This window comes from Mustela nigripes, chromosome 1 (assembly GCF_022355385.1).
Source record: "Mustela nigripes isolate SB6536 chromosome 1, MUSNIG.SB6536, whole genome shotgun sequence".
Classification (NCBI taxonomy): Eukaryota; Metazoa; Chordata; class Mammalia; order Carnivora; family Mustelidae; genus Mustela; species Mustela nigripes.
Window position 1 is genome coordinate 122,971,308 of NC_081557.1, and position 18,505 is coordinate 122,989,812.

The window sequence follows — 18,505 nt, forward strand, 5'->3', positions numbered from 1 at the left end:
TTACAACAATGTTTTCCATACCTCTTGGGAGTTAGTGCATTAATGGAATACCATAGAAATTCACAAGATCTCATTATGCTAGGACAGATGAAGTCAGTAAAAAATTGTCTTGGAGAAGTTGAGACAGGATCAGATCAAATCAGATCAGATCAGATCTGTCTTATGCCTACAATGAAGATTAAATTCGGTACATTGAAGATTCAAAGCATGATACATTTCCATACTGGTGATCATAGAGCAGGTGGTATTTAATGAAACCATGATGCTGCCTATTAATTTATACAGAGATCCAAAGTCAGGCATTCATGAAGTGAACCCTTAATATGACACTTGAAATTTGTGTGACTATACATCACTACTAAAGATATAAATATTGTTATATAACAATAACAACAAAAATATGTTCAACAATTTTCCATACTTTAAAAAGAACTTTAGAAAACCAAAGCACTACTGTTTTTTGTTTTGTTTTTTTTTTAATTCACAGAACATTATGATCATTCCTAGAATCTTAGCGTTTTTTTAAACTGTTTTGGGAAAACAGTGGGTTAAGGACTAGAAAGCAGAGACAGGCTGTTTTTGGTTGAGATTAGAACAAGAGTAAATGGACTACCTTGCAGGGAACCAAATTTTAATAATACTTAAAGATGAACAAATTTCCAATTCTAATAATAACTAGACAGAAAACAGTTTAACTAGCAATTCTGAGAAATTCTCTTTAGGAACAATTTGTTGAGTTTAAAGGTGTACATCATATAAGCTCATAGGCTCCTTTGATAGTCTTTCCATACTATGAACAACTGTAGGTATTTCCAGTTAGGGGAATTCCGGGTATGGGTTCTTTCATGAGTCACATTTGAATACAAAATTTTACACACACACACTTCTGCTTGATTTTTTATGTGAGAATGAAATATGGAGTCATTCAGAAAAAAAAATCAGTTTTTTTATGAATTAGGAAAAAAAAGGGAGAGGGATTTAATACCTATAATTGAGCAGCAAAACTTGCTTACACGTTTTTGTGCCTTGCATGTTACTGTCAATATTTTTTTAATGCTTTATCAGTAGTAGTTCATAGATTTGGTCAAAAGATCTATTCCTACAAATAGAGTCCTCACATTCAGTCCTGTAGCTGCTCCTACATAAGTATACTGTGTACAGTATGAAATATACACAGTAGACTGCACAGTATTGGGTCTGTGGGTACATGCAGTTCAGACCACATCCTGCTCACCAGGCCATGGACCCTGGCACAGATCTCTGTAGACCTGCAGACAGGAGTACCTTCTCTAATTCACAAAAATGTTTCACACTGGCTATTAGCACCCCTGCTTCAAAAGAGGAAATGAATTCAGTGTTTTTCTAGCAATTTCCTTAGCCTGAACCACAGTTTACTTTGTTTAACTTGAGCTAGAAGAAAAGGAGTAGCAATATAAAAGGATCAAGAGGGGGCACCTGGGTAGCTTGGTCAAGCATCCAACTCTGATTTCAATTTCAGCTCAGGTGATGAACTCAGAGTCCTGAGATCAAGCCCTGCCTGGGGCTGTGGGCTGGATATGGAGCCTGGTTAAGATTCTCTCTTTCCCTCTCTCCACCCAACCCCTGCTGGTATGTGTGCTCTCTTTAAAAAAAAAAAAAAAGAAGAAGAACAAAACCAGATTTATGGAGTTTCCAAATTGCTTTGTTTATTATAACAAGTATAACTTTTAAATATATTACATCATTATGGTTTTCTTCAGAAGTATGAGATAATATGTGAATATTCATATGTACATGATAGAAGACGCAAGGATGGAAGCTGCTAATGTCCTGACTACAAGAAGTCCAGAATATTTCTAGGTGAGGTTGGAAGCAGCAAGGCAGGGAAACAAGGCATTTGTTGGCACACATTTGGAACTATTGTAATTAGCGTAGAGGGTATATGAAGGGGCATAAATTCATGTCATCCTTTCCTTCCTGTTCAGCCTTCAAGTTCCTAACAGCTTGTTTCTTTTGCATTTTGCTGTCTCAGGCTTTTTCATTTTTATCATTTATTGGTGTCCTCTATCTTCTTTTTCCTTTATCTTTTTTTAGAGAGTAGCTCTTGTACACTTCCTATTAAGACAGAAGAAATAAGGCTAAAGAGAAGACAAAAGAAATGAAGTGGTAAAAATTCCAGATGGTTAAAACAAAACAGACTTTGCCAGTGCAATAATCGTTTATAGCCTTTAGTTAATATACATATTCTAAACTAATTTCAATGTGAGAGCTTTTTTTTTTTTTTAAGATTTATCAATTTATTTATTTGAGAGAGAGAGCACGCAGGTAAGCAGGAGGAGGGACAGAGGGAGAGGGAGACTCCAGCAGACTCCCTGCTGAGCACAGAGCCAATCGCATGACCCTGACATCATGACCTGAGCTGAAACCAAGAGTCAGTCACTCAACTTACTGAGCCACCCAAGTGCCCCAAAATGAAAGCTTTTCAATAAAATATAGGACTTTTTTTGGGGCGCCTGGGTGGCTCAGCCGCTGCCTTCGGCTCGGGTCATGATCTCAGGGTCCTGGGATCGAGTCCCGCATCGGGCTCTCTGCTCAGCGGGGGGCCTGCTTCCTCCTCTCTCTCTGCCTGCCTCTCTGCCTACTTGTGATTTCTCTCTGTCAAATAAATAAATAAAATCTTTAAAAAATAAATAAATAAATAAATAAAATATAGGACTTTTTAAAGACTTTAATTAGAAAGCAAGGAGTGAAAGGATCTGGTAGTTTAAAAATGTAATTGAGTAAAGATACCATTTTAATAATGTTCAGGTGGCACTCTCACAACTAATTGTAGCTTGATGTTTCAGTCTTAGTTTGAACAGTTTGACTTTTTATTTTTATTTTTTTTTTTTAAGATTTTATTTATTTATTTGACAGACAGAGATCACAAGTAGGCAGAGAGGCAGGTAGAGAGAGAGGAGGAAGCAGGCTCCCTGCTGAGCAGAGAGCCCGATGCGGGGCTCGATCCCAGGACACCGGGATCATGACCTGAGCCGAAGGCAGAGGCTTTAACCCACTGAGCCACCCAAGCGTCCCCAGTTTGACTTTTTAAACTACGTTTAACTTGCTCTAAGCTAAGTTATAACTAATTTTATTAATATTACTTATTTTCCTCGGTTATTTAACTTTCTAAGCAGACATTGTTTTAAACCATATCCTCTTGAAATAAATATTTTGGCTTTAGTAGATGACGATGAACAAGATAAGCAGTATGTCTCATGGATGTCCAACAGTTGATCTGTTGTATTACCATTTTCAGAATCTTTTTGGCAGTAATAGTCTTGACGGAAGAAGCAGTCCTATGGTCAAGCCCAAAGGAGACAAACAAGTGGAATACCTAGATCTAGATTTAGATTCTGGGAAATCCACACCACCACGTAAGGTAAGTGAAATCTCATTCTATAAAAACAATTAGCTCACCTTTTTTAAACCCACAGAATCATGTTTCCTTTGAGGAAATTTTATTAGTATGTTTAATTTAAACTTAATAAAGTCTATTACTTAATATTGTTTCATGAATCACAATTAACAAAGTTATGGAGATAAGAAGTTGCTTTTTTTCCTTTTTAATGTTATAGAAATGATATACTTCTATTTTAGTGGTTATTTTTGAAGTGCTTGCTTAGCTAAATCTGAAGTTATTCATTATCTTCATACTCTTTCCATTGTTAGCTCACCTTACTCCCCTTCTGACATATGTGCTATTTTTGACCAAAGTTTTGCTTTTTTCCATTTCTTAAATCCACAAATTACACAATAGTAGTAGTAGTAGTAATAGTAGTATTCTTATAATATAGACAGTGTTTACTTACATTTTCCTCATACTTGCAAACTTCTCTTTCTTACCATTTCTTCTTGTATTTTAGCCCTTCCTCCCATATTCATTTTTTCTTTCTTTTTTTCTGTTTTTCTTGAGAGAGGTGGACTGGGGAGGGGTGGGGAGAACATGGGAGGAGAAGGAAAGAGAATCTTAAGCAGGCTTCACACCCAGCACAGAGCCCAACTCAGAGCTCGATCTCACAACCCTGAGATCATGACTGGAGCTGAAATCAAGAGTTGGATGCTTAACCCCGGTTAATCATTTTTTCTTCCTCCTGAAATACATCTTTTAGAAGTTCCTCTTGGGGGGAGGAGGGAGAGGCCTGTTAGTGTTAGATTCTTGCAATTATTGTGTGAGTGAAAAAGTCTATATTTTGTCCTTGTTCTTGAAAAAGTTTTTTTGAGTTCACAGTTCTTGATTAGCAATAAATTTCGCTCAACACATAGAAGACACTGTTCACTATCATCTGGTTTCCATTGTTCCTGTTAAAAAATATGCTGTCAATCTAATTATAGTTCCTTTATAGATAATTTGTCTTTTTTTGTCTGGCTGATGTTAAGATCTTTTCTGTATCTTTAGTATTCTACAGATTTACTACAATGTACCTAGACATAGATTCCTTTTTATTTATCATGCTTGATGGAAGTTGTACTGTTTTTATGTCCGGGTTTGTATTAATCAGTGCTGGAAAAGTCCTAGTCATTATCTCTTTTTTTTTTCCAGTAATTACTTCTTTAAATCCAGCTTTTCAGCTATTACTCTTATCCTCTCATTTGAGGTTTCTTATTACAGATTAGTTAGAACTTACTCTATTTTCCATACATCTTCACCTTTTCATATTTTCTTTCTATTCATCTCTTTGTGCTTCTCTGGATAATTTTTTTTGATCTGTCACCAAGTTCACTATCATAGTTATCATGTTTAACCCATTCTTTAATTTTTAATTTCAGTTATTTCATTTTTATTTCTAAAATGAAATTTTGCTTGTTTTTTAAAAATATACCTAGCTGTTTTGAATAGTTTCTTACTCCTTTTATTTAGTTTTCTTGATTCCTTTAAAGATTTTGTGCATATATATTTTATACTGTTTATTGTCATTTCAGTCCTTGGAGGTCTAAATCTGTGTTTATTCTTTCTGCTCACTTTTTTTTTTTTTTTTTTTTTTTTAGTAATTCTTTCTGCTCACTCTTTATAGCTTATTTCCTTACATGTTTTATTCCTTTTTTTTTTTTTGCAAATTCATTTTCCTGAGTGTATCTGTGAGAATCTTGCAGACCTAAATTTCCTTCAAAATAGATTTGCATTTTCTTCCGCTGGGAAGCACTGTGGGACCACCTCAGTTCTCTTTAAGGGTCCCTAGCTTAACAGGATGGTCTCAGATTGGGCATGCCATCCCATCCAGGGCCTCCTAATTGCATTGCTGAGATTGACATTCATCCTAAAGATAACTGTAAAGTTTACCGTGAGCAGCTCTTTGTCTCTCTGTTTTCCTCACACCTTGGGTATTTCTGTTACACTCCAGAGAGCCCAGCACTGCTTTAAAAATTATATGTGTCTTAGGTTAGGTAGTATTTAGTTGTATTTTAGAAAATAAGAGGTCCTGGGGCACCTGGATGTCTCAGTCGGTTAAGCATCTACCTTTGGGCTCAGGTCATGATCCAGGGTCCTGCTCCCTGCTCAGCGGGAATCCTGTTTCTTTCTCTCCCTCTGCCACTCCCCCTACTTGGCGCAGTCTCTCTCTCCCTCAAATAAATAAATAAAACCTTAAAAAAAAAAAAGGTAAGAGATCCTGTCAGCCTATGTAGTTTGCCATTCTTGAGATACTGCTTTTCAAAAAACATTTCTTAGCTCCAAAAGTAAACACTGATACATGTTCTAAGGACTTGAAAAAGTGAAGCTTCAGCTAGAGGGAGAAGTAACCTGTGTATCTTAACATGAACCAGGGGTCTGCAATCCCTCTTTTCTAAGAGTTCCATCTGTGTGGGAGCATTAGTCTGTGTTCTTATATATAGTAATTTTAAATTTAAGGGGAAAACAATGTACAATTAGAAAAAAAACATTTTTAGATTGAGGTAATGTTACTTTGTGTGTATGTGTGTGTATGACCCAATAAGATTTCAAGAGTTATTCACAGCATGTGACTGTCTTGCATTTTTTTTAAATTTTTTTATTTTTTATAAACATATATTTTTATTGTCTTGCATTTTAAGACTAAATTTTACTCAGAACTCTTTTATATGTGGGGCTTTTTGGTGTTCTTCTTTGCTTTTTAGCAAAAGAGCAGTGGCTCGGGCAGCAGTGTGGCTGATGAGAGAGTAGATTATGTTGTGGTTGACCAACAGAAGACCTTGGCTCTAAAGAGCACCCGGGAAGCCTGGACAGACGGGAGACAGTCCACAGAATCAGAAACACCAGCCAAGATTGTGAAATGAAAATACTGCTTTGCTGATTCTGAACAAAAGAGAACTGAATTGTAGAGATAAATCCTGTTTAACTGAAGAAGACTTGACACTTCTAGATAGATCCTCAACTGAGTAGAATTGAAGTCAAAGGACCTTTCAGACATAATCAAACAATTTAAACTGTAAATGGTGCTTTGTGGTATCTGAACAATTCATAACATGTAAATAATATGGGAAAATAGTGTTGTTTAGCTCCCAGAGAAACATTTGTTCCATAGTTAACTCACTAGTAGTATTACTGTATTTATGTACTTTTTCATTTAAAACATTGGTTTGGGTATTCCCAAATGTTCCTTAACATAATTCCTTTGGGAGTTCTTGTTTTTCCTCACACTACTCTATATAACAATACTAAGTCAACTAAGCTACTTTTAGATTTGGAAATTGCTCTTTAAAGTGCACTCTAACAACATTAAAATGAGAAGTAGATCCACAATTTACCTTTCTACCTGAAACTTCAGGTGATAACCCATTAGCTTAAACCATAGAGTACAGTTGGACTCATCATTCACTGCCTTCCAGAATGCTGTGGATAATCATGTACTGGTGTCAGGAACTAATTCTCTGGTTCATGTACATTTAGTTTTCAGTGGTGGAACTTTATTATATTTTGTTTATTACAGTGTTTCTGATTCATTGAGTGAAGATTCTGCCAGGTGGGGTCTTGCATCTTGGAAAGACTGAATAATTACACTGTCAAGTAAGACTGTAGATCACTTACAGCATGCAGTGATGATGTGCTCTCACACTTGTTAACGTGTATTAAACTTTACATTATTTGCAAAACGTAGGTTATGTAACTAATCAGGTACGTACCAGGCACCGATGTGCTAATACACTGATCAGGTTCAGATAATGAGCTTTAGTTGTGTTCTTGTAAGTCCTAATATTGGTTTCCAGTTTGGACCTAATGAAACATTCACTGTTAGTTATAGCAACATACTGTGATTTTTTTAATTAGACAGTAATTCAGATTTATTACTCTTAAAAATGAAATTCTATCTTTTGACACCATAGTGCCCTTTCTATGATTTTTTTAGCTTTACTTTATATTCTTCTTGGCCTTATATTTAAATCCCTATGCAATTAATATTTTATATCTACATTTTAAAAAATAGATGTTCTATAAGTGATTCTCATATGTAGCACTTATTGCTTTTCCAGTAAAAGAATTAAGGATTTTGTACTGTGATTTCTATTCACTGCCCTAATTCAAGAAATATTGAAGCATTGCTATAATGTGAAATCTTATAGTCATGGACCTCTTCCAACCAGATATCTGAAACGACCTAAGGAATTATATAATTCTTTCTCACCTATAATATGGTCCTGTGATATGGATATCAAAACCACAAATTTTTTATAGTGAGGCTATAGTTGTATTTATCTGTTTTGGCTTTGCAGTGTAATTTAGAAAGCAGGTATAGTTGTTTGCTTGTTTTTTAACTAAGTTACATACAATCTTTTACTGATTTGAGACTTACTAACAGTTTTTGGAGGGGGCGGAGATAGGCGTGCCCACAGCTGAGGCATGATTCCCTCCATTCAGACCTCTAACTGTTGCCTAAGTACATAGATGTACCCTGATATCTGGTCTCTTGGCCTTAGTACTGTGCCTAATCAATGTAATGGGTTTATTTCCCCAATTCATGAACTAAAAAATGTTCATAACAAGATGAATTGTAGACTAGTAACATTTGATGCTTTTAAATGTTTGCGTCTTTTTAAATGAAAACTAAAACCCAGGAGTGAATTTCCAGGTGGATCTTTAAATAAAAAGACTGTTTGAATTTGGTGTGTGTAAGCTGTTTTGTAATGAAACCACAAAATAAAATCCAAAATTACTGAAATGTGCCTAAACTATTAAAACACACAGCACACTTGTGTAAAATTGCTAAATTACGTTACGTGGAAGATGAATGCATTTTCAGATTTAGAACACAACAGTAAATATATTCAGTAAGTATATTATCAATTCAAAGGTGGAAATACTGTTTAAAGCTGCCTATCAAGAGTCTAAGGCAAATAGACTGACTTTTTTTAGTGTGGGTTTTCCATTTTTTACAAGTTCTCATTTTTTAAGACATGCACCACTCTAATTTGTAGAAGTTTTCCCACTGTGCAGAATAATTTAAGAATTGAAATGTATTAGGCAGTTAGTTTTAGAAAACGTAATCACATTAAAACATTGTATTAACGAATTAAAAGACAGTTTCTTATAGAGCCTCATTTTCCAAACATTTTTTTAGCAGTGGAATCTTCAATAAAATTTTGTGTAACGCCAACACATGAAGTCTGAAAAGTTTGTTTTATCAATGTAAATATTTTGGGTTCACATTTAAGTTGATTTATCTTAATCCATTACTAGGAATAAAATTTGCGAGTAACACAAATGTGTAATTGGCATTATAGAGTTGGCCAAAAACTTCAGCAGCCAATTTGTTTTATTTGCATATTATCAGGAAAGATTTGATTCACACGAACTTAAGTAAGTGTAAATAATAGCAGGTTTTAAGAACACATCTCAGAATGTTCTTTAATTAGAGATAGCTGAAGTTGTATTCCAAGGTTTAAAAAAAACCATTCTTGTAGTGGAAGTTAATACATACACAGTCTTCAGTGTGGTTAAGAAAAAGGGGGGGACAAATGCACATTAGAATGTGCATTTTTATTGTTTTAAAAATACACATTCATAAAAACAAAAATTTTTAAAACCCTAATCACCTCCAAAAAGCTGAGTTTTAGCCAGGCAAGATATGGAAACCACTGGTTAATCATGTGAGTCACATTATAAGTCAGAAGTGTTTTTCTCCCACGTGTTTGATGTGTATTTTTTATTTCTTACTTTGAAAAACAGTAAAATTTTATGAGGTTTTGAATACCAAAGCACAGTTCTGCTTTTAAGAATGGAAATTTAAACTTGAATAATTTAAGCTACTTAACCCATGGAAGGTATCACTTAGTAAGCTGTAAAAGATGGTTTTTATCTACACTCTGTACATCTTCATCAATACTAGATAAGCTACTGTGAGCATTTTAGAGAATTCCATAAGGTACTGCTATGAATGTGTGTGTGTGTATAGCGTTGTATTTAATCATAGACTAAATTTGATAGAAAAACACTGCTATACTTGCACATTAAGATCATAAGTCAATTTCTTGTGGACTCTATAATTAATGGGGGTCACAATCTTCATATTCATAAATGCATTTAAACTGGAAATTGAACACAGTGTTTGTATTTATTTTTCTGCTAGTAGGAAGTTGTCTGCTTACCCCCCTTTAATGAAAACAGTATTTTTGATATTTTTTAAAATAGTAGCTACTTTATGCCTGTACACTGTACCATAGACAGTGATCTCAATTCTCGGATGCTTTCGAATGCTCTTAGTGCCTCTTTCTTTGGCCCACTGAAAGTATCGGTATTAGTATTTTGAATGAATACAAAACCTCTAGAAATTCAGAGACAACAAAGTCTCTTCTAACTCTGTCTTTGGGTCATTCTGGTGGGTCTTGTCCTTTATTGTCAAATAAGCAGTTGGGTCCATAGCAGGAATTGTACATATGACCAAATCAAGTGGCTACAGAGAGAGAGACATATATATACTTACATACATATCTTAGGGTAAGACTGTCAATAACATCTGATATGTTATATGTAAATCTGTATATAATTTAAAACACTGACAGCTCTGAAATGAAAAGCCATGGTGTAAATGAATAATGTTGACATTATAGACTTGATAGCATGAGAAGCTGATTGCCAGGTTGTGGAGATAATTGGTTTTTACTCTGACTAAAAATGTTTCTGTATTCCTACAGCTTGAAATAATTTAGCTTGTCTTCTTTTCCATAAACTTAACTTTCTTTAGGTTCATTATTATGTCTGTTATGAGTTTGAACAAACTGTTTAGTCAAGGGATTAACGTAGCTTCTACTTTCTTTCCCTAAAAAGATGTAGCTTTGTGTAAGTTGTTGTGACCTTCATCAATTGTTGATAATCATCCCAAATTTCGACAGCAAAATCTTATGTATGTTTATTTTCCCTCCTTTGCACAAATTTTTTTGTAAAGATCCAATTGTAGGTATTTTCTGCTACCAAATAAAACTTTTCAAACAATTTGGCTTCAAGACTGTAACTAGTCAGTTTGGATACCAAGACTGTGAACTAAGGAAGACATATACGTTTATATTTGTAACCCTTCTTTAGAGTCTACCTAAATAAAATAAAAAAAACCAATTCTTCCATTTACTATTCGTTGTCCCTTGAACAACATAGGTTTGACCTGTGTGGGTCCACTTATTCACAAATTCTTTTTAGTAAATAGGAACAGTGCTCTATTTTCTTATGATTTGGGTTTTTTTTTTTTTTAAGATTTTATTTATTTGACAGAGATCACATGTAGACAGAGAGGCAGGCAGAGAAAGAGGGGGAAGCAGGCACCCCGCTGAGCAGAGAGCCTGATATGGGGCTCTATCCCAGGACCCTGAGAACATGACCTCAGTGGAAGGCAGATGTTTAACCAACCCACTGAGCCACCCAGGTGCCCCCCTTATGATTTTCTTAATAGCATTTTTTCTAGCTTTATTTATTGTAAGAATACAGTATATAATGCACATAACACCAAATACGAGTTAATTGACAGTTTATATTATCAGTAAGGCATTTGGTCAACAGTAGATTATTTAGGGATGCCTGGGTGAATCATTTGGTTAGTGTCTGCCTTTGGCTCAAATCATGATCTCAGGGTCTTGGGATCGAGTCCCACATAGGGCTTCTTGCTCAGCTGGGAGCCTGCTTCTCCTTCTGCCTGTAACTCCCCTTGCTTGTGTGCTTTCCCTCTCTCTCTCTCTCTCTCTTTCCCTCTAACAAATAAATAAATAAAATCTTTAAAAAAAAAAAACACACACACACAATAGATTATTAGTAGTTAAGTGTTAGGGAAATCAACAGTTAATGTAGGCTTTTAATTGTGCAAGGAAGGGGTCAGCATCCCTAAAGGGTCAGCTGTACTTTCCCAGCCCTACTTCCATAGGGTCACTCCTTTTCTGCCACCAGGATCTCACTAGATCACGATGAAATACAATCATCACACTCTAACTCAATAAGAAAAACCTCTGAGATGGTTGCCACGTGCATAGGCCCTTGTTAGGCCTTCATTTAGCCCAAGTACTTCCAGCCTTTCGTTGAGTAAAAGGCCAATAAATAAGGGTCTGCATGCAGCCTTTTCCATCAGAAAATACTTTTTATACATATAAAACATGACTTGGGAAGTGGTAACTGGCTGGGCTTCTCCATTTCTGTGAGAGTTTTCAAACATCTGCAGTACTTCATAAACACCAAGGATCATGTCGGTCCTTTGGCCTACTCATGCCAGCATCTTGCAACTGACTCATTAGATCGTATTTGGGCAGTTTGGGGAATGTAAAGTTATCTTTTTTGAGATCATTCACTCCTCATCTGTGTTCCTGTCACCTTGTAGGTGGTGACACTTCTATTTGCATATTATTTCTTTGGGAAAAAAGCTGCTGTCTCTGATAAACACTTTTTGAGTTACAGTTTTATTAGGAGAGTTTTATAGAGAATAACTTGGCTCTTCTGTGGATATGTTATTGCTTACTTAAAAGCTGTCAGTGATGGGAGGAATTCTATTAACTTGTGATGGGTAACATTCCTCCCTTATTTCCCTTTTTTAATATTAAAAAATATTTTTGTAGTAAAGTAAGTGAACATATATAGGAAACTAAGTTTCTAAGTTGTGTTTCTATATTTCATGAGAACAGGGTTTTATTACTATTACAGTGATTATGTTGTTGATTAACTCTTAGCATCATGTTCTCTGATTTTGCATTCTATGTGATGCCCAGAACATTTGGAATACTCAATGTGAGGGATGTACAGTGTTCAGAAAAGAAAACGAAGCAAATCCCCAAAAAAGCCCACTTTCTCAAGTACAGTATTGTGGTGGCTGTATCAAGTTGGCAAGGCTATGGTGCCCATGTGTTTGTTCAAACACTAGTCTAGATGTTGCTGTGAAGTATGTCATAAATGTCATTAAAGCATATCACTCTCTGTAATGTGGCTAGGCCTCATCCAGTGTACTGAAGGTTTTAAGAGCAAAAGCTGAGGTTTCCCACAGAAGGATTTCTGCCTCAAGACTGTAGCATAGAATTCCTGCCTGGATTTCCAGCTTACCAACCTGCCCTACAAATTTCAAACTTGCCAGTGCCCGCAGTTGTGTGACCCAATTCCTTAAAATAAATCTCTCCTGCAGACAGGTGGATAGATGGTTGGATGAGCAGGTAGACAATCAGTCGATTCTGTCGGTCTGTTTGGTAAACCCCGACTGATGTCAGTATTAATTCATTAATCTGAGTGCCTGCTACACACACACCAAGCAATGATTTTGAGGTTTAACTTGAAATATATTGGCAGTCTCTACTCCAAAATTATCTTCTCTTCTAAAATTAAAGTTGGTGGATTTCTGAAGCCATTTACTAACAGTGAAACATGTTTCTACTTATGCTAGCCATAATTTTTGTCTTTCAGGAACCATTAAATTGGCATGAGGGGGAGACAGTGTGCTAAAAGAAACAAAGATTTTATTAGATTCTTGCTGGGTGAGGCATATATCTTATTAACAGAATTACATTTGCTATCCTCGGTTGTCGTCTTGACTGTTGTCACATGTTATGACCTTAACGCATTTATTTAATTATCCCTGCTTTAAATTTCCCTTGTGTGTGGGAGGCACATATCCTATATACCTCTTAAACTACTTTTCAGTAGTTCTGTTAAAAAACTTTGTAAAAAAAAAAAATTAAAAAAAAAAACTTTGTAAAAACAATGAGATCAAAAGCTGCTCACTCCAATCCTTAGACAAAACAATAATTCTGGAATTCAGATTAAGAAGAAAGTACTGTTGTCTCACATTTCAGCTCTACTGGATGGTGGCTTATTAAAAAATCGTTTCACTGGAGTAGCTTCTACATGTGTGGCATTATGCTACGTGATGTGGGAAACAAATTTACATCATCTTTATCTTTACAAATGTGTGAAATAACAAATTATATGAGACAGCAAATTACTTCTGAGGCACAATGATGAGAAACTGAAGAAGACTCAAAGTATGGTAATCAAGAAAAGCTTCAAAGAGATGGAGACTGTGCTCGGTCTTATAGGATTGGCAAGGAGGAAAAAGCGCATCTGAAAAGACAACAATATGAACAATTTATTATTAGTTTGCTATTGCTTTGTGAGAAGTGTAAAAGTGTAAAAGTGAGGAGTGTAAAAATATCGGAAGAGACAAAATATGGAGAGCTGTGTATCAGGTTGAAGGTTAGAAATACTATAATGGTTATCTAATGCTGTAACACACCAAAATGTAATGGCTTACAGGCATTTAAAAAAGTCCTTTATTCTTGGTTTCCATGATCAGAAATTTAGGATTGTCTTGGCTGGGCAGTTCTGGCTCAGAGTCTTTAATAAAATGACAGTCAAGTCAGCTGAGACTAGTCATCTTGGGGCTGAAGGATCTGTTTCTGAGGAAGCTCACACACGTGACTGGTAAATTGGTAGGAGGCCTGTGTCCCTCTACACGTGAGTTTCTTCACAGAGCTCCTTGAGTATCTTCACTGCATGGTGGCTGGCTTCCCCCAGAGCTAATGATTCCCAACACCATAGGCTTCAGTGTCTTTTATGACCTGGGCTTGGACGCCACACACTGTCTTCTCTGTTGTACTTCATTGGGTTGTAACAGTCCACGTGGACTCATTGTTGAAGAAGAATTACAAAGACATGAGTACCTGGAAGTAAGGTTCGCTGCAAGCATCTTAGAGGCTAGCTATCACAAGAGCAGAGTTGGGTGTTAAGAGATAAGGCCAAGGGTGGAAGGTCTTGAGAACCAAATGGAACTCAAGAGCATTGGAAATTTGGGACTTTAAAACATCAGAACAAACCTAAGAATTGAAAGGGCAGGTCAGATAATCATGTCAAAAATGGGCAGAAGACATGAACAGATATTTCTCCAGTGAAGACATAAAATGGCTAACAGACACATGAAAAAGTGTTCATCCTCACTAGCCATCAGGGAGATTCAAATCAAAATCTCATTGAGATACCACCTTACACCAGTTAGAATGGCCAAAACTAACAAGACAGTAAACAACATGTGTTAGAGAGGATTTAGAGAAAGGGAAACCCTCTTACACTGTGGGTGGGAATGAAAGTTGGTGCAGCCACTTTGGAAAACAGTGTGGAGATTCCTTAAGAAATTAAAAATAGAGCTTCCCTATGACCCTGCAATTGCACTTACTGGGTATTTACCCCAAACATACAGACGTAGTGAAAAGAAGGGCCATCTGTACTCCAATGTTCATTGGAGTACAATGAACTCCAAACTGTGGAAAGAACCAAGATGCACTTCAGCAGACAAATGGATAAGGAAGATATGGTCTCCATATACACTATGGAGTATTATGCCTCCATCAGAAAGGATGAATACCCAACTTTTGTATCAACATGGATGGGGCTGGAAGAGATTATGCTGAGTAAAATAAGTCAAGCAGAGAGAGTCCATGATCATATGGTTTCGCTTATTAGTGGAGCATAAAGAATAACACAGAGGACATGGGGAGATGGAGAGGAGAAAGGGGGAAATTGGAGGGGAAGACAAACCATGAGAGACTGTGAACCCTGAAAAACAATCTGAGGGTTTTGAAGGGGCAGGGAGTGGGAGGTTGGGTGAGTCTGGTGGTGGGAATTATGGAGGACACATACTGCATGGGGTACTGGGTGTGGTGCATAAACAATGAATTCTGGAACACAAAAGAAATTTAAAAAACTAAATAAAAATTTAAAAAATAATAACTGAAAAAAAATAATGAAGTTAAAAAATTGTAAATAAATAAATAAATAAGAAAGGGTAGGCCAAAGGACATCAAGAAACCATTCCAAACCCAGGTCCAGGAGTTTAGCTATGTGTTCTCATAACATCCAAAACTATTCAACAGTTATTGAGACATTGTGTTTTATATTTATTCTTATCCCTATAATACTGTGAGGTAGGTACTACTATTCTCTCCAACTTTCAAGTTCTGATTGAGACAACTTAGTATTTCCCTCACTTCTCCTCCCTAAAAGTAATGGCTCCTTCCTCTGAGAGTAACACAACTTGTAACTCTTAATAGAATTTTCTTATTTGGCTTTTATGATGGTGTTATTAGTCTGCTAGGACTGTCATCAGAGACTGGGGGATTTAAAACCAGAAACTTATTTTCTGGAGGCTGGAAGTCCAATTATCAAGGTATCGGCAGGTTTTCCTTCTTCTGAGGCCTCTATCTGTTGCCTTGTAGATGGCCATCACTCTATCTATCTTCTATTCATGTGAGCTCTTGTGTCTTTCTCTTCTTATGACACTAGTGACACTGGATTATAAGTTATGATTAATAGAGTGTAGGATCACCCTTGTGACCTCAATCAACCTTAATTGCCTCTTTAAAGACCCTATCCCTGAAAACAATTATACTCAAAGGTACTCAGGATTAGCACATGAACATTAATTTGGGGGTGGGGAGGTAGAGCCATTGCATAACAGATGGCCATATTTATCTCATCTACCTGGCCAAAAGTAGCTTGGAATAAAAACTGTGTCTTCTCCATCATTATGTCAGTGACATTCCTGGCAGGAAAAGATGGCACATTCAAAGAAGTAATTGAAAAGAGTCAAGCGAAGGAACTACTCTGTATCTGTGGGTGAGGTTAAGGGAACCAACAAGGGGTGGTTAAAAATGCTTAGCAACAGTAAAAAGCTTTTAATATTTATAGAACTAAGAAGGCAAGTGGAGGGTACTCTAACTGACGTCTAGCAAGAGCTATGCACCAGCAGAAGCTTTCACCTTAGGTAGGAGAACACAACCACTACCAAAAGCAGACAAGAAGGATGGGAGTCAGGTTGCTTCTTCTATGACTTGACAATGGATAAAACTGACTAGCAGCCAGAAATAATCGAAGAGATGAATATAAGGGCCAAACTCCCATGGCACATGTCAAGGCAGATAAGGGAAGAGGGCATGATCAGACAGGACACAGAAAATCCTTAATAATATTCATAATTATTACTGCATCATATCATCAAGGAAATAAAGGGTTTGAGGAAGATTGGCTTGCTTAATAGCTGATCCAACCTCTTTTTTGAGTGCCATCCCATACCTCAGTATCTGTACAGATAAAAAGTACATTTCCCAGACATCCTTGCAGCTAGAGTTTTGCCCATCTCTGACCTCCCTGCTAGTCACAATCACTTAAATTCAGAAACTCAATCAGTGGAGAGGCAGCCAGAACTTGGTGGGGCCTCAATATCATTAAATCTAGCCGCTTGCACTTAGTAAATAGAGTTCCTGATCTTTGGTTCACAGCTAAGGTGGACCATTCTGCACCTTCATGGCACTCTGGCTATGGGATCTGATTTCAAAAGTTGGGGCAGTAGTTTCCTAAACCCAGATTCCTGAGGGTTCACACATCTGGTGATTCTGTGGCATTGTTCCAGGAATCACCCCTAAAGATCCTTCACACCTGGCAGCAACTGTAAACTCTTAATTCACTATCTTGAATTCTTTTTTGTTTAAAATTATTAGAGTGATTTAAGTCTGTTGAAAAGTGGCACAGGAGCTAATCCTCTTGCATTGTTGATTTTTTTCTCTTACCTTCACGTTGTAAAGATGTGTAATTAAAGAAAATTTGGGGGGAGAAACAGGAAAAATGCCCCCAAACTATGTTACTTCACTGTCTTTGCCTGAATGTGCAGTTGGACTCTGGGGTTTTTTGCATTGACTGCTGTCATAAGTATTTTTGCAGGTGTGAAGGACCTGAATCATCATCTTGAGAGACTTAATAATATTCCTTCCAATATTTTCAAATATTCAATAATAATATCCAATGTGGACACCGGTGTGTTGACTAGAACACTCTCAATACTACGTCTAGGATCGTAAGTTGGTACATTTTTAAACAGCACTTGATCAATACAATCTTAAAGTCTTAGAACTGCATGTAATCTTTTGCCCAGCAATTGCATTTCAAGAAATTAGCCCCAAAGCACTAATCTAAAATGTGTACAAGGTGAGTTGGAGCACGGGAGGAGCATGGCAAGGACAGGGCAGTGGGTACTCACTCCCCTCTAGTCCTCTGGCCACCCACCATTCCCAGGGCACACCTGCTGGGTCTGGAGCCTCCCCCCACCTCCACACTATCTTGCCCACCACACGGGGTAGAGGGATGGTAGGGGGGGGGGGCATTTGCTGCTGCTGTCACCCACTTGCAACCTGAGAGCCCTGAGCCCAGGGAGGACATGGAGCCATGATCTGCCTACCCAGTTGGATGGTATACCCAACTAATGAGTCACTGAACACTACATCAAAACTAATGATGTACTATATGTTGGCTAATTGAACACAATAAAAAAATTATGATCTGTAAGATTGTTAGCTAAATGAATGTTCATTTTTTTAAACCACTAGAAAAATAAAAATTAAATTTAAAAAAAAGGTGTGCATAAAAATTTATCTTTAAGGGGTTAGTAGCATCCAACAGTAGAGGGTGGGTAAAATTGCACATACATAAATATGTAACCTTATATAATATAGAAAATAATTCTCAGTTTGGAAGACCTCAAACAAAAGGGAGACCAAGTATTTGGGAGATTCAAACCCCTCCCCCTTCACTTTGCTTTTACACAGGGTACCTCTACTTTTTCTGTTTCTACATTGAAAGATAAAAATGAGATTTTATTTGAAAAATTGTTTCCATGGTGTGAAAAAGTTCAAGGTGTTGCAATGAAAGAATATTTGATGTCATTAATGGTTTTTTAAGATATACTGCTGTGTAAAAATTAAAGCTATATAGCTAAATATAGTAAATCCTATGTTTGCATGTAACTAGTCAGAATAAAACATCAGGATATTACTGAAAATGCTATGGACATTATAAAGATAAAAAAGATGGACAACCTGAGGCTAATAAATTTGGAAATTATATAAAATGAACAAATTGCTAGGAAAAAAAACCAAATTACTAAAATTTAAAAAAAGAAAAGAAAATTTAAGTAGTTCTGTATCAACTAAAATGAATTTATTATTAAATACTTTTTGACAAATTGAATCAGGCTCATGAAATAAAATGAATTTTACCAAATAATTAAGAAATAAT

The 18,505-nt window shown here is 36.3% G+C and overlaps 1 protein-coding gene across 2 annotated transcripts in view; it reads left to right on the forward strand.

The window, feature by feature from the left end:
• Nucleotides 1–10,426, forward strand: part of GAB1 (GRB2 associated binding protein 1) — a 125,406-nt gene extending 114,980 nt beyond the window's left edge. For both annotated transcript variants that reach the window (XM_059373049.1, XM_059373056.1), the window contains 2 exons: nt 3,278–3,400; nt 6,112–10,426. In XM_059373049.1, coding sequence (XP_059229032.1) covers nt 3,278–3,400; nt 6,112–6,270 — 282 coding nt within the window. In that variant the 3' untranslated portion in view covers nt 6,271–10,426. The remainder of the gene's footprint in view (nt 1–3,277; nt 3,401–6,111) is intronic.
• The last annotated feature ends 8,079 nt before the right edge of the window (nt 10,427–18,505 follow it).